The sequence below is a fragment of the Typopeltis vanoorti genome, chromosome 2 (genome assembly GCF_054136105.1).
Source record: "Typopeltis vanoorti isolate ZY-2024b chromosome 2, IOZ_Tvanoo_1.0, whole genome shotgun sequence".
Classification (NCBI taxonomy): domain Eukaryota; kingdom Metazoa; phylum Arthropoda; class Arachnida; order Uropygi; family Thelyphonidae; genus Typopeltis; species Typopeltis vanoorti.
In genome coordinates, this window is record NC_143550.1 from 895299 (window position 1) to 911359 (window position 16061).

The window sequence follows — 16061 nt, forward strand, 5'->3', positions numbered from 1 at the left end:
ATATCCTTGAAGTATAGAGTAATTATTTCGAAAAATTGCTAAATGAAACTAGCGGTGATGACAGCACAGTGATAAAAAAAAAAAAAAAAACACTGACCAGGCATACATCAGGAATACATATCTATATTTGAAGTAGAAAAATGCAGCTGGAATAGATGATATTCTACCAGAAATGCTTGCTCAAATATGGTGGTGTAAGTCTTACAGTAGCTGCACTGCATTGTTCAGAGGGCGTGGACAGAGGGACAAATTCCAGATGGAGTAGAGCTCTCTTAGTACCCATGTATAAAAAAGGAAAATAAAACTGAATGTGAGAATTAGAGGTATTTCTTTGTGTTCCTGGTAAGATTTATGCCAACATACTTGAGAAACGGTTGAGAAGGATTGTGGAAGAGAAGTTTGAAGAACAAGCTGGATTCAGACCAAATAGAGGCTGTCAGGATCAGATTTTCACTTTACAACAAATAGTTGAGAAAGCATGGGAATATAACAAAGATCTGTATTTAAGTTTTGTAGATCTGGAAAAAAGCATATAAGAAGGTGCCAAGAGAGAAGCTATTCAAAATGCTACAGTTGTATGGTGTCAGTGAGGCATTATATCAAGCAATACTTAGTCTTTATTTGAGTTGTAAGTCAGCAGTTAGAATTGAAGGAAGTATAGGAAGATGGTTTAATGTTAAATCTGGTGTGAGACAAGGACGTACATTATCCCCTCTCTTATTCATTATCTATATGGATCACATTATGAAGGAAAGTGGTATTAAACCTGATATGAAAATTGGAGATGTTAATGTCAGCTCTTTGCTTTATGTGGATGATGTTATACTTTTAAATAAATCTGCTACAAGTGTGCAGGATTCCCTAACTAAATTGAATAACTGTTGTAATAGATATGGTATGAAGGTCAGCAATAACAAGACAAAGACCATCAAAATAGGCAGAAGTTGAAAATATCAAGCACATTGTGAATGGAGAACCTATAGAACAAGTAAAACATTTCAGCTATTTAGGCACGATTTTTAGTGAAGATGGTAAATAAGCTGAATAAATTTATATGGAATAAGAGAGAAATTAGTCAAAACACTAAATTAGCTGTATACAAGCAATATTAGCAATATCATATTAAAAACGAGGATATTAGACAAGAACTTGACATTATTAGCATCCAGGAATGTGTTAGCAGAGCTAATCTCAGGTGGTATGGTAACTTAAACAGAATGGGAGAGGAAAGATTAGCAAAATAAGTGTTCTCTGCCAGGTTGGCAGGAAAAAGACCCAGAGGAAGACCACAATAGAAGTGGATTGATATGGCAAAAAGTTCCTTAGAAGATAGAAATATTAAGATCTGACAATGTTGGAGCTTTGACAGATAATAGATTGACTTGTAGGAAAATTGTAGATAGCAAGTTAATAATGATGTAGTAAATTTTTCATGTAGTAGTATCATATCCTGTACACCCCTTAAGGGTAAATGTCAGGAATTTGATGATGATGATATAATATTGTTGGGATTGTGTTATGAGAAATTGACGAGGCTAGGGATCTTGGAGTTATGATTATCATTATTACGGGCAGCTCCAAGGAGTCCTTAGATTCATCGAGGGAGGCCCAACATCATGTCAAAAACAACTATTCAACATTCACACAGTATCTATCATACTTCACCTTGAACTCATTTACAGACATGGCACCTACAACAGACGCTGGCAGCTTATTCCACTCATTTACCACTCTCCAAGTAAAAAACCTAGCTGTAACACCCCTTGCTAACCACGCTCTTACCAAGTTTCCATGGATGGCCCCCTAGTTCTCCCACTACCAGTCCTATTTCTCAAAAAATCTTCTCAATTAATCTTATAGAAACCCTTCAGTAATTTGAATGTCTCAATCATATTACCCCTTTAACGCCTATCAACCAATTTCTACAGCCCACAAATCCTCAACCTGTTCTCATAAGGTTCATTCCATAGACTTGCTATCATCTTGGTCACTCGCCTCTGGATCCTCTCCACCTCCTCCCCGATCAAGAAACCCTGGTGTCCAAATCTGGGCATAGTAGTCAAGATGAGGTCTTATCGAGGCTCAATACAGAGGAACAATAACTTGCTTGTCTGCTTATCGAAGTATTCTTCAGTCACCAAGTCATTTGATGAGCTGATTTAGCCACTTTTGCAATGTGCCCCCTAAACTTCAACTCCCTATCCACCAACACTCCCAAATCCATGGCCTTGTCAATCTCCTGGAGTACAGTTCCACCAATGTGATATACCGCTGCTAATCTTTTCACCCCAGAATGCAAAACCTTACATTTTCAAATTGACGCCCAGTCCTCCAAACTATCCAAATCATCCTGCAAAATTTTGACATCCTGAGCATTCACTATTGCGCTACCGAACTTTGCATCATCCGCAAACAGATGCACAGTTCCTCTCAGATCCTTTCTATATCGTTAATGAACAAATTGAAAAGTAGTGGTCCAAGAACAGAACCCTGCGGCACATCACTAGTCACAGGCTGTCTTTTGGACTCTACTCCTGAATAAACCATTCTCTGATATTTCTCTATCAACCACCCTCCTATCCTTCTCACCAACCCTATATCCATTCTCATATGCTGCAGTTTACTGATTAGAATTCCATGCGGTATCCTATCAAAGGCTTTAGCAAGGTCCAGTAGAATCACTGTAAACCCATTACCCTTATCCATTTCAGCCGTCACTGTGTTATAGAACGTGAGTAAGTTACTGAGGCATGATCTACCCTTCACAAAACCATGCTGTCCCCCATACAGTATCCCATTTTCTTCTATCCAATCTTGTATTTTCCTCTTGACTATTTTCTCTAAGACCTTGACAATGATTCCTGATATGCTAATCGGTCGGTAATTTACAACAGCAGTCTTGGAACCACCTTTATGCAGTGGAACTATTTTCCCCTCTTTCCACCCGCTCGGGACTAACCCAGAACCGAGACTCAAATGAAACAAAATGTCAGGGGTACTGACAATTATTTAGCTGCTTCTTGTATGACACGAGCTGGTATACCATCCAATCCCTCAGATGAATTGACACTGAGGTTTTGTAATAAACTATTCGCCTCCACTTCATTCACCAAATTCCCATATAAGCTGTTGGTTCTTCCATTTCTGCAATGTCATCACTTGGATGATATACCAAGTGCTCGCTCAGTAATTCTACTATATCAACTGATTCGGTTACTTCCCTATCATTGGCATTCTTTAAAATCAATCTGCTGTATACATTTTTTTTTTCTTTTACTTGCAACTTATCGAAAAAACTGTTTGGGATTCTCTTTAGCCTGCATGGCTAATGTTCTTTAATAATCTGCTTTTGCTTTTCTTACCACACTTGTTACCCTTCTGTCCTGGGCTTTATACTGTTCATGTGTCTGCAGGTTACCTTTCTCCTTAAATTCCCTCCACAGTTTTTTATTTTGTTGCAGCTCAAGCTTAATGGTGTTATTCATCCATTTAATCTCTACTTGATTTATTATTCGGACTCTAGGTATACAGTCAGCCATAACTCCTGCAAACACTTCTTAACTGCCTCCAATTTACTATCAGCAACCAGCCCTTGCAGTTGTACATGCCATGGCACTGCTCCAATCAAACTCCTAAGCTTGTCATACTTACCAGCCCGATAATTCCACATGTACCCTGTCTTAATTATAATTCCACACCTTTAGCCACCTCCCAAGTCAAGACCCCTATGATCACTCTCACCAGTTGGTGGCAACGTGGTCATATTCATTACAGCCAATTCTCAAATGCAGTTACCAGGTCAAGCACTCTCTGACCCCTAGTATTTTCCATTACATTACTAGTATTTTCCAAAACATTTATTACATATAGCTCACCAGTTTTGCTCTCCTACAAATCTTTCAACTCTCTCGATGAATACATTCATAAATTCTACACTGGACAAAATCATGCAAATTGAGCTTGCCCAATAAAGACGTCTTAGTCACCATTGTTCTGCTACACATAGGTGCCATAGTGACAATATATAGTTTAAGGATATATATGTTTTACTTAGTCTAAATAACTCGATCTATATTGCACACTAAATGAATTGAGTATTAGCAAAAATTTGAAAAATATTACTTATCTTTCTACAGCATTATGAATTGACAAAGTTCACCAAATATTCTCTAACCCAGAAGGCAAAAACAAAATTCAATGCAAAAGTGAGAAAGAGTATGACAGTTAGGCCTTAGTGTGGCAAGTTTATTCTGGGAGAATGCCTGTGGTGAAAGACTGTTGTAATTTGGCCTTGTTAACAGATTTGTTATTACCGTTATTTGCTTTCAGAAGCACCCACAGTGCACCTATACTTGGACATCTCACACTTATAGTGCAGAACACTAGATTGATTGCAGACCATCAGCTAGTGAGAACCAAAGTAAGACTGAGACTGATGAGTAAGGCCTGTCCCACTAGACCGGATGGTCAGTAATTCTTACTGAATTCACAAAAAGAAACATCAACATGGAGAACAGACCCCGAAATGCTCTGGGATGGAGTCAAGATATGCCCAGAAATGTATACATCAAGACTACTTGACAAGGACTGCTATAGTGCATCACTGAGGAGCAGAGTGATCATATGGTATCTGATAGTGTTCAATGAATCTATGGATGGATGGAGCTGCAAACTTTGCAGGTGTAAAATTGTTATGTTGGGTTGTTGTTTTGGTGAAGGTACATGCTGTATTGCAACTTCTAGCACTTTTGTAGCATTAGATGCACAAGCAGTTTAATTAACTTTCATGGAAGTGGTATTTAATTATATGTGACTTCAACAATTCAAAACTGGCCATTATGCTTAAGCAGGAGTGAAAAATGATGGTGGTGGCATAAAGTTTCTCAGCCATTCTGGATTTAGAACTTCTTATGCATACATTTGTCATTCTGTTGATTATAATGGTACCATTCATCACAATATTGCACTTTCTTTTTGCAGTGAGTTAGCCACTTTCATAGAGTAGGTTTTCCTCATAGAAACCATTTTTTTCATCTGGACAACAGGCAAACTGGCCAGAAGAACGTACGTAATATGCTGCCCTCATAGTTACTTAGTCTGTAAATCCAAAAACTAGCCAACTTTCTCTATTCAGAAAGTTGGTGATGGTTGGTTTCTTCAGAAAGTGGGTGATGCATGTAGTTAGCATACAGGTCAACTCTCACTATAGCATGCTCAAAGGGATCATAGGAATTGTTTGTAATTCAAATTTATTTTGCAATAGAATTTCTGTTTTTGAGTTTTGGTGGTTTGTCATAGTGTGAGTTGACTATTAGAATAAAACAATGCAGAATTAAAATTATACTATTTAACAGATTAATATGTTGAAGCTGAGAATATAATGCACACTATATCTAAACTTCCTAACATGTTATGCAATTTGAATTTCTCAATTTTTCATTTGATCTGTTTTACACAAATGTCATTTTGACATATTTTAAGCAATATACATATATAAGAAATTCAGCATAGATTAGTTTTAAAAAAATAATCTATTTTTGTGGTCCATATGAGAAATTGCACTAGTGAGAACTGACTAAGAATATGAAATTTAATTTTATTTGTCTCAATAGTTTTGTGTCATTCATTGTAGCAATATTTGAAAGTTGAAGCAAAGAATTTCAGGCTAATTTATTATGCTAATTTTAGTCTATTGAAGAGAAATGCATATACAGACAAAGTGAAGAAAACCATAAATGGACTATAGTGGATCGTGCTGCTTGGGTATCTTCATCTATTTTTGGATTTGGAAGAGCTATTCAAGCATTTGGAGTGGAAAGGTTTAGAAAGAATGCAGTCAAGACATGCTATGGTTTTCAGTTCGTATTGGAGAAAATGTTTCCATCGTCTCCTTTACAAGAAACTACCATTCCTTATATATTAATGGAAAACAAGAAATTAAGAGAAAAAGCTAAAAAGGCAACTGAGTTGGCCAAATCAACAGCTGTCCCCTTGGTTGCAGCATGTACTCCAAATAGCCAATAAAGCTATTGCAATTAGCCTTTTTTTTTTTTTTTTTTTTTTAAATTGTAGTCTTGATTACAAAAATTATTACTGTTAAAATCATTTTCTGCTGCTAAAATATTGAGCATATCAACTATTCCCAGACATGTTATAATTTAATGTAAAGCACAAAATATATGCCAAGGAAAAAATCCTAAGAAATTTTTGAAGAAGCAAATTAGGAGTTGCAATTCTTAGTAATTTAAAATGTGGAAACATTTTTTTTTTTGTACTGCATTTTTATAAATAATTATATTTAAAAAATATATTTTATGTATATTTACAAAAGAACATTTAAAGTTATGATGTATCTTAACAATCATTTAAAACCTTGAAAATAATTTTGATGTACTGAAGTATATTAATCATAATGAGATCAATTGGAAAAGCATATTATGAAATCTTTGTGTGTGTGTTGTAATTTTTATGAAAGATTAGTTATTTCAGATAATCTGTTATGATCTCAAAGTATTTTATCATTACGGCTAGAAAAATCTAGGTGTAATGAGATGAAAAATTGTGGAATAATCCGTACCAGAGGTTCCCGTGTTGTTGGGGTATATGGAAACTTTTGAATGTTTAAAAATTATATAGTAGCATACTTTAAATATTTTGCTGAAATTAAAAAAGCTGCTTGTGTTGTTATACATGGCATTCATTATGACAGACATATCAACAGGTAGTGTCATGCATTATTAACATTCACAAGACATTGCATAATTGCTGTTATTTCCACCTTTCCTTTTGTTGAAAAACTCTAGCTGTGCATATGCATTGTCGGGAATGTTTCAGTCCAGCCTTAATCTTTGAAGAATATAGTTTTTTTTTTAAATGAATAGCAGCGATAGACAGATTTTTTGACCAGAGTGAAAAGGAAAGTTGAAAAGATTTCTGTGTTAAGGAGAGAGTTTGGGTAGAGTTTAAGAAAATATGAAGCATATTTATTATCCACTTAGAATTGGTAATAGGGAACAATTTGAGTCTGTATTGCTTTGCTATATTAGCACTGACTACATGAGACCAATAAGCTAAAACATTTATATACAAACCAAAAAGTTTGAAATTGAAACAAATCTCATGAATGTTTTCAAAAAAAAACTTAGTAGCTTAATAGGAAATTTTTGAATATTCAGTTATGATTTCACTTTAATAATTATGATATTATCATAGTGAGATTTTTATAATTGTTGAAGGGAAGTGTGTAAATTAAGTTTAGCGGGAATAGGAGATGAGGAAACACTAGTTGAAAAGACGTGGAAACCTCTGATTTATTAAAATTTTTTTTTAAAGGTTCTTTTCTCTTCAAATGCATTTTTTGATACGTCTTATTTTTTATATTATGTGAAAATAGTTAAAATAACTCAACTTAGTTATATCTGTATAATTTTTGAAAAAAAGTAAATGTTCGAAATACTTTTATAATGTAATTATATTGTTGCAAAATGGAATTGTTATCTTTTGATTCTACTTTGACTGCCACACTATATATCATAAAAATGCAAAGTATTTTGTGTATCGTGTCCCTTTTTGTTTTCATTTTTTGAAATTAAGAATGATATTTCACTACAGGGGAGTGCAGAATAAATCATGTAGAATAAATTAAATTTTATGAAAGATAAATGATTATTCCATGTTATTTAATTAATTTTTTCTTTGTTTAATGTTTTTTTTTAATAAGGAATGATGTTACTAAATTTATTAGTTTATGAAGAAAATATGATGGCATTTATCTATATAGAGAAGTAGAAACAGCATCAGTATCCACTGTTTTGGGTTGGCTTCGATATTATGGACATAATTTTATTTACATTTTGTTTTTGAAGGAAATTATATTATTATTGTTATTAAATTATAACCTATATTTTGACACCTGTAGTGGTCACATTTAATATTTAGGCTCGGTGGCCGGCATGAATTGATATTATCCATAGTCAAATTCTTTGGCCTTCAAAAACATGAATTTGGAAATGCAGTTAAAATATTTATGTATAAATTTATTGACTAGTAGAATATTAAGTTATGTAATTTAACCCTTAACTGTAAACTTGTCCATTTATGACTAACACAAATTCACTTGCTTTTATGTTCGTCATATGTTCCTGCTTATTTTAAAAATATCTGAACAGAATCCTGGTTTAGAATATAACATTGATTATATAAGGCAGTGTAAAATAGAATCCTTTTTGTATGTTTCATTTCTCTCTCTCGCACATACATCAGTTTATAAGTCAGTAAACCAGTTATACAGAAATAAGTTTTTTCTTACACTTCAAGCCGTATGTAAGATGAAATATTGCATCTTCTAATAAACTAATTATTTCAGTTTATTGAAATAATTAGTTTCATACAATTATCCATTTACTGGCAAAACTTACATGCAAGGGATCCAGAAATCCATTCACCATGACCAAGTTATCAGAGAAAAGTGGGAAGCGAATTTTCAGCCTTTTTACCAAATACATTCAAAATATTTTATTTTCTTCATATAATTTATGTTCTTTCATTTTAAAACATATCATTCACTGCCTATTTGACTATGGTGAATGAATTTATTAAAATGTTATTTGCAACCAGGGTATATGTAATTACTTTAAGTTAATTTCTTCATAAACTTTCCCACTCTTGCTTAAAGTTAGTTTGGCTGTTTTTCAAAGGTTAAGTAATTCCAATCCACAACAACAGATGACACTGTCTCTCACCCTGTTATAAACTCATTCCTACCGGGCATTTGGAGTAAAAAAAAAAAAAAAATAATAAGATCGATTTTTTTTCACTGATAACTAACTAATATAAAAAAAAATTATGTTCTTCTAACACTCACTTTAACATTCAAAGATGAGCTCGAATCTAATGTAGTGTTGGAATGCTCTTATTTTTTACAGTTTACAACATGCTAGCTTAGTGTAATTATACACATTAAGCTTTTCATTATTTTACGTAATGAAAAGGTTTTTTAGTACTGTTATTTAAGAAAATGCAATTATCTTGTAAATGTGAGTCGTAGATGAGGCATGTGACTGATATTATATCATGAAAAGGATGTCTGGCTTTGTGGTGAGTGTTGTTTTCATAAATTGAATTATTTATCTTTCTTGTTGAATATATAATTGTTTATGGATAATTTATATAGTTCACCCTTCATTATGAACAATACATGAAAGGAAATACAAACTATTACATTTCGCAAAATAGGGCAGACCTGTAAGTATTAGTGGTGTATACATCTTAAACTCCTGTAAAAGAAAGAATATTTCTGTATAATTATGTGCAGGTGTAGCAAGAATTAAAGAATGTAACACTTTTGTTTTGTCATTATAACATTTAATATTCTGTTTTTTCAAACGTGTATAAAAATATTTTTATAAATTAGACTGTTACTATTGGCAAGTAAATATTTTTTGTGGCTAGTTAATTTAACTTGCATTTCTGGACACTCCTTTCTATTATACGACTGATAGTCTTTTCTTTTTTATGACTGTTAGTTGAAGGAATCGACCGCCCTAATTATCACCTGTTGTAATAGATTTCACGGTATGATACGAAATCCATCTGTTATAAGAAAATAACTATTTATTAACTTAAAAGCTAATATTTCGCTGGTATTATATCCAGCATCTTCAGAGCACACAACACAAAGTTTGTTACAAATGCAAGACGACCACAATCCGGTGTAACAGTGAGGCTAGTATAAGTAATTGCAGCATGCAGGACAAGACTAAAGTCCTAATATGGTGCCATCTAGGTTAAAAAAAAAAAGTTCAAAGTTTTGAAATAGTTATCCAAATGATAGTCTTAAAAAGTTTGAAAAAAAATATAAAATTAAAAAAAAAAAAAGTAATAAATATTAATTTGGTCTTAGGATGACTGTCTCCCAAATCTTTGGTAGATTTATGCAGCCATACTTGTTAAGATTTGAAGTATGTTTTAAGGCTTCTGTTGATTCCAAGAACAACCTCTCTGACTTGTAGAAGCTTCTGTACTGTGCTTTTGTTTTTTTTCCAATTGATCCTGTGTGCTGGGGTATCCAAAGCATGGTCTGCCAGACCCGACTTGCCATAGCGAAAGTGCCGGATATATTTTTTGAGTTCACTGAGGGGGATGTCCACAGTTCTTCCTGTCTGTCCATAGTAGGCTCGATGACAAGAACAGGGCACTTCATAGACTCCTGGAAGTGATAAAGGAGTGAATCTGTCCTTAGGTGAGCAGATGAGAGTTGCCAATTTCACATAAGGTTTAAATATGGTGCGCAGTTATTTATGTCAGAATTTCGACAGGAGCTGACCGTCATGCTTTGTAGAAAGAATTAGGACATCGTTGTTTGTCCTACCACTTCATGACCACAATTCCTGTGTTGCTCTCCATAGGGATACATTCACCTTTTCTTGTTTTTTTTTCATGAATTACTTCTCTGGGGTTATTTTTTCTGTTTTTTTCTCAAGGTACCAACGAGGTGTGTCTTTCTTTCAAGTAACTTATGGGCAAGATCTACACACGTGATAATTGTCTACGTAAACTGTTCTGTCACAATCCAGCATTGGGTCACATAATTTCATAACAACAGTAGTTGGGACATTTTCATTGCCATTTGTCACATTTTTCTCTTTCCCACATTAAATTCGGAAGTCATAGGTATAGCCACCTCCGATGCATAACTTGAATAGTTTGACTCTGAATTTATGTCATTTGTTTTTTATGTATTGCGGGAATGTTATCCTGCCTGGAAAAGTAACCAATGTCTCCCATGTCAGAGAAGGTAATTCATCTTCATTTTCTGAGGAATTGTTTATGTAGAAATTACTCACAACATTCTCAAGCTTCTTTGATGTGGTCGTCTGTAGAATAGTTTTTGGTAGGCACATTTGTGGATGATGAACATGATGGAAAAACAGGAGGAATGCCTAGCAGTGCTTTTTTTCTTTTTCAAGAGCAGTTTTTCATTATCTGAAGATGATGAGCTGTCTGCTTCACTTGGCTCATACTCTGCATCATCAGATGAGCCCTCGAAAGAATGGTCTTCTTCGGACATAAATTTGTCCAAAGGTTTTTGCAATCTTTGCTGCTGTCTTTTGTATTCACCCAAATTATTAAAATAATAACATTCTCAAAACATTTCAAAACACTAAATATTTTACATCAGACTTATCTAATGAAAACAAGTATACCTGTTTTTGATTAACTGTATCACTTAGCTAGCAATAAAACAAACAAAACAAATTCGCAACAACTCTGTAAACAAATACACTAAAAAATCCAAACTTGGTAGATAGGTTATATGTGAAACTCTCATACCTCACATGACCACATGGTGTTCTTATTGTTGGCACAGTCTTACTTTGCTCAGCAGGCCACGTAAAATGCATGTATGTCACAATGAATAAACGTCTAAACAAAAAATTCTTTTCACATTGCAGTTAAGTGAAATAATCACTAGAATAACATAATATGACGATTTAGTGCAGTGGCCTGTGAAGCTGGGAAAAAAAAATTGTATTGTGGCAGTTAATGTGTTAAAGAAAGAAAAAAAAAATTCTCCTCTTTTATTTCTGGACATTTGCTTGCCTCTGGATGGATTATTAATTTTGTGCAGATGATAGATCTCTTCAACAGTTAGTTGACTACTGTTATGAAGTTTGGGAATAATGCAGAAGAGAGAAACTAGGTTGATTAATGATTCATCTCTCAAAAATTTGTTCCACTTAGAGATTTTAAGTTTTTGCTGCATTTGTTTTCTTCTGATATTTCTATAGGGAACTGACTGGTAATTCTCCTGCTCTGTCCATTACACATTACAGCAGTGGCTGGCCACCATCCATTTACAAATCACTTCCTGATTCACAGAAGAAATTTTCTTTTATTTATTCTCTCAATAGAGGGAATAAATAAAGAAATATTTCTTCTACAAAGTACAATCTGCAGTGTAAACTTTCTGTCCAAGCTTAAGTACTGCCCTGTTGTGTGTGTGATTACCATTAAAGGGAAGGGAGAAGCAACAATCACAAAAGCAGTTTTGGAGTTAAGGGTTAAGTAACTTTTTATTCTTTTAATACAAAAATTGATCAAAAAGTTATAGAACAGATTTTAATAGGAACTAGTAGCTATACTAGTGTAACAAGGGGGAGGCATGATGCATCTGATGTCATTTACTGAACAAATTAGCACCTTGATTTGTTTGTGACTGTATTGATCTAAAATGCAATTTTTTTTTTTTTTTTTTGCATGAATGATTGCACTAATAAGAGCAGCATATGTGCATGAGATTCTGTTGCAAACTCTGAATATAACTGAAACACAAAATGTTGCAATAACATTTTGTGTTTCAAAGGATTGCAAGGGGATATTCAGTTGTTTGCAGATGATGTGAAGCTGGGAAGGGTTATTAGTAATAGTGCAGATGTGGCAACCCTGCAAAAGGATTTGAATAAACTAGACAGATGGGCAAATGAATGGGGTTGTCAATTTAATGCAGCAAAATGTAATAAGGTCTTGAGGTTTGGGACACTTCATACTCTATTGGAGGAGTTGTACTGGAGGAAATAGGGTAGACAAGAGATCTAGGGTTGATGATTGATAGAAACCTGAAATTCAGGGAACATATTGCAAAGGTGGTGAAGGTAACACAGAGGATTGCTGTAATACTGAGAAGGAAGCTGACCTGCAAAGAGTCAGCAGTTATCATTCCATTGTATAAGACCCTGATCAGACCACACTTTGTTCTCAAATTTGGTCCCCAGGATTTGAAGGGGGATAAATTAACTGGAAAGGGTGCAGAGGCAGATAACAAAGATGGTTTCAGGACAGTACAATGCTAATTATGAGGATCGGCTGAGGGAATGTGGACTGCGGAGTGTGATGGATAGAAGAAGGAGAAGTGACATGATTGAGACTTTTAATCTTTGAGGAGGCAGTTACAGGGTGGACACTGGGGAGTTCTTTCACTTGGTGGAGCAGTGGGAAGGAGCAATGAGAAGAGCCATCCCTGGAAAGTATGAAAGGAAGCTGTGAGCAAGAAGGGAGGAGTGGTTTCTTTGCATGGAGGGTGGAGGAACCGTGGAATGCATTGCTTGATAGAGTGGTGAGAGCAAGAACGGTCAAGGAGTGGTATGATAGACTTTGTGTTTCCTAGGAAGGACTTCCTGCAATGAGTCTCTTGACTCCGTGGAGGCCTGATAATAATAATAATCATTCCAAATAAATAGTGGTGAAATGACCCAAGACATTTAATTAGTGGTCATTTTTTAAAACGATCTATGTTCCTAGTTCTTTTCAGAAGTCAGGCAAATTAGAAAATTCTGTATTGAGTCTAACTTGAATTACTCTACAGAACTCCCACAGCTTTTGAGATAAATTTTCAAAAACAGCTAAGAAAATGATCTTTTAATAGCTGGTTTCCACTATAATAATTGAGTGTCCAGGAATTCTCAAACACAGTACACCTTTGTTTTTCCACTGTTACCAGATTTGGCTCCTTGCAAACTCTTTCTTGGGCTGAAATGCACCCTGAAGGAGGAAGCAGTTCTGCTACAAATGTATTGCATAGGATGCCAGAATTGCAATCCTCTTTGAGATCTTTTGAAGTACGATCAGAGGGTTCCACTTTGAAGGAGGTGATTGGTTATGAAATAAACTTCCCAAGAAATTATATTCTTGTTTTACTCCTTTATCCAAGTGTAAGCAAACAAACTCATCACCACTAGACTACTTGTATATAGAGGCTAATGACTTCACATCTATTGCTTTAGTATTCCATAATGAAAAGCGCCCATCTTTTTCAGACATGTATAATTTTGGGAATGGTTGCTACCCAGAAGTGATGTCAAGGTTGAATTAATGCAGAAGACATTGTCTGGTCCTTTATCTAAGCATAAGTAAAACAAAGTATGATTGTGTGAAGCATCTTAATGAACAGGCTTACTTGTATAAAGGGACTTCGCACAAATTGCCTTAATATCCGATATTGATGCAAAGCATTGTGGAACAAGCATTACCCCTTCAGGCATGTATAATGCTAATATTATAACTACCTCTAATCCAGAGTATTTTAGATAGGTGATACACCTTTTCACTACTTGTATATGTGAAAAAAATATATTTTGCATATATAAAAGTAGTGTTCCACAATGCTTTGCATCATTACCAGATACTAAGGCAGTTGGTGCGAAGTCATTAGTCCCTTTTATACAAGTTGCGTTTAGTTTACTATTTTTTTCTTTATATATTAGTGTAAAAGCAAATAGAAGAGCTTACTTTATATTTTGAGGATCCTCTTGTATGGTCTTTAAATATTACCCGACATTTATTTGATTATTGATAATTCCCATTTAATTTTATTTATTTATAGGTCACTTTTGTTATTACAGTACCAATGACACAAATTTACTTCTAGGATTATACAGATTTTGCCAAGGAGAGGTAAAAAAAGAACTTAATGACAAAAATAAACCTGTGAGCATGATACAATTCTTTAACAAAATTATCAATTTCTTTCCAGATAGAAAAATCTTTTTTTATTTATTTTTTAAATAAATAAATCGACACGTATTTCTTACAGCCTTCCTAAAAGATAGCATTTTTATACTTTTGTTGCCTTCCAAGGTGAAAAGGCAAACTGAATTTCCTGGATACAGTATCTCTTGTAAAGAAAACTTCAAAAATATTTTCACATCATATGCTTCTAATGGTGAAATACAAACTGATTGAATGCTTGCATTGTGAATAACAAAAGACATGCAACATTAAAACATTTTTTTTTATGTAGAGCTTCCTTGAAAACTAGGGAATGACAATGTGCTGTGGCAATTTTTGAGATGATTTTTCATTAGCTTCAAACAGAGCTTGACCTCTACAAAATATTTTTCTTTTTCAACCTTCTATCTCTATTATGTATACAACTAAGAACAAACTTTATATTCTTAAAGCATCAAACAAGTTCATTAAATAATAACACATTTCAGTAAACATAATAAAAACATTTACATTGGTTTTCCATAAATTAAAGATCAAAGAAAAAATGCAATATCTTGAGGGGGAGGGGTAGGAAAAAACATGAAAGTCAGATACATTGTGCAAAAAGTGACAGTGTGTCTGGTTATGTTATTGAGTGGTGCTGTCAGTTGTATAAACAAATGAGCCATGGCATGAAAATTGGCATTTTGGTGTGGTTTTCCATTTTGTGATAGTAAAATTCTTGGATATAACTACAGGACACCAATTAATTGATGAATTCAGGTGGTCAGTCATCACAAGACTACACACGACTAAAGTCAATCAGAGGTAGCCAGATGGCATTTGAGTCATGTGGTTCAGACTGTGTAACAGATTCCAACAGTCACAAAGCACATTTATAGATACAGTGAAGGAAGGCCATGGCTACAATCAGAACCGGCACGAGGGTCTTTGCCGCCCACATGCAGTTTCTATCTAAGCCCCCCCCCCATAACGATCCGGGTGTGTGTGGTTCTTTTACGATAATAAAAATTTAAATTATTTGAAATTTCTTAAGTAAATTTTGACAGAACAGCCACATGTTGGTTCGCTAAATATAAGGAACCGGGTGTTGATAATCGTTAAAAACCCGAATATTCAAAAAATTCTCAAAAGTTAAAACAAAATTTGATAAAAGCCACTTCACTTTAATCGTTGAATATAATGATACAGGGATTATAGTCTTCTCGCCGACCCGAATCGCTACCAAAATTAAAATTTATTTGAACTAAAATTTAAAAAATTCTTGCATTTTACAAGTTACTAAATTCTTAGTAACTTGTAAACATTTTTTAATAATTTTTATAACTGTAACCATCTTTTAGGAAAATGAAAGAAACTCAAGATAGATGAGGAAATAATTAGAACATTTAACATAAGTATTCAAAAAATAACATCTTTATAGAAAATAAATTAAATTACATAAATATACTTGAAATTTTTTAAATTAAAATTTTAGAGTTTTTGATTTCATATTCACAAAATTAGAAATAATGGTCTTAACGTCTAATTCTGCACATATATCATTTTCCATAGCT

General features: G+C 33.9%; 1 protein-coding gene across 4 annotated transcripts in view; it reads left to right on the forward strand.

The window, feature by feature from the left end:
• Positions 1–9345, forward strand: part of LOC150108775 (PRELI domain-containing protein 1, mitochondrial-like) — a 132836-nt gene extending 123491 nt beyond the window's left edge. For all 4 annotated transcript variants that reach the window (XM_090410108.1, XM_090410098.1, XM_090410090.1 and 1 more), the window contains one exon: positions 5689–9345. In XM_090410108.1, coding sequence (XP_090266234.1) covers positions 5689–6024 — 336 coding nt within the window. In that variant the 3' untranslated portion in view covers positions 6025–9345. The remainder of the gene's footprint in view (positions 1–5688) is intronic.
• The last annotated feature ends 6716 nt before the right edge of the window (positions 9346–16061 follow it).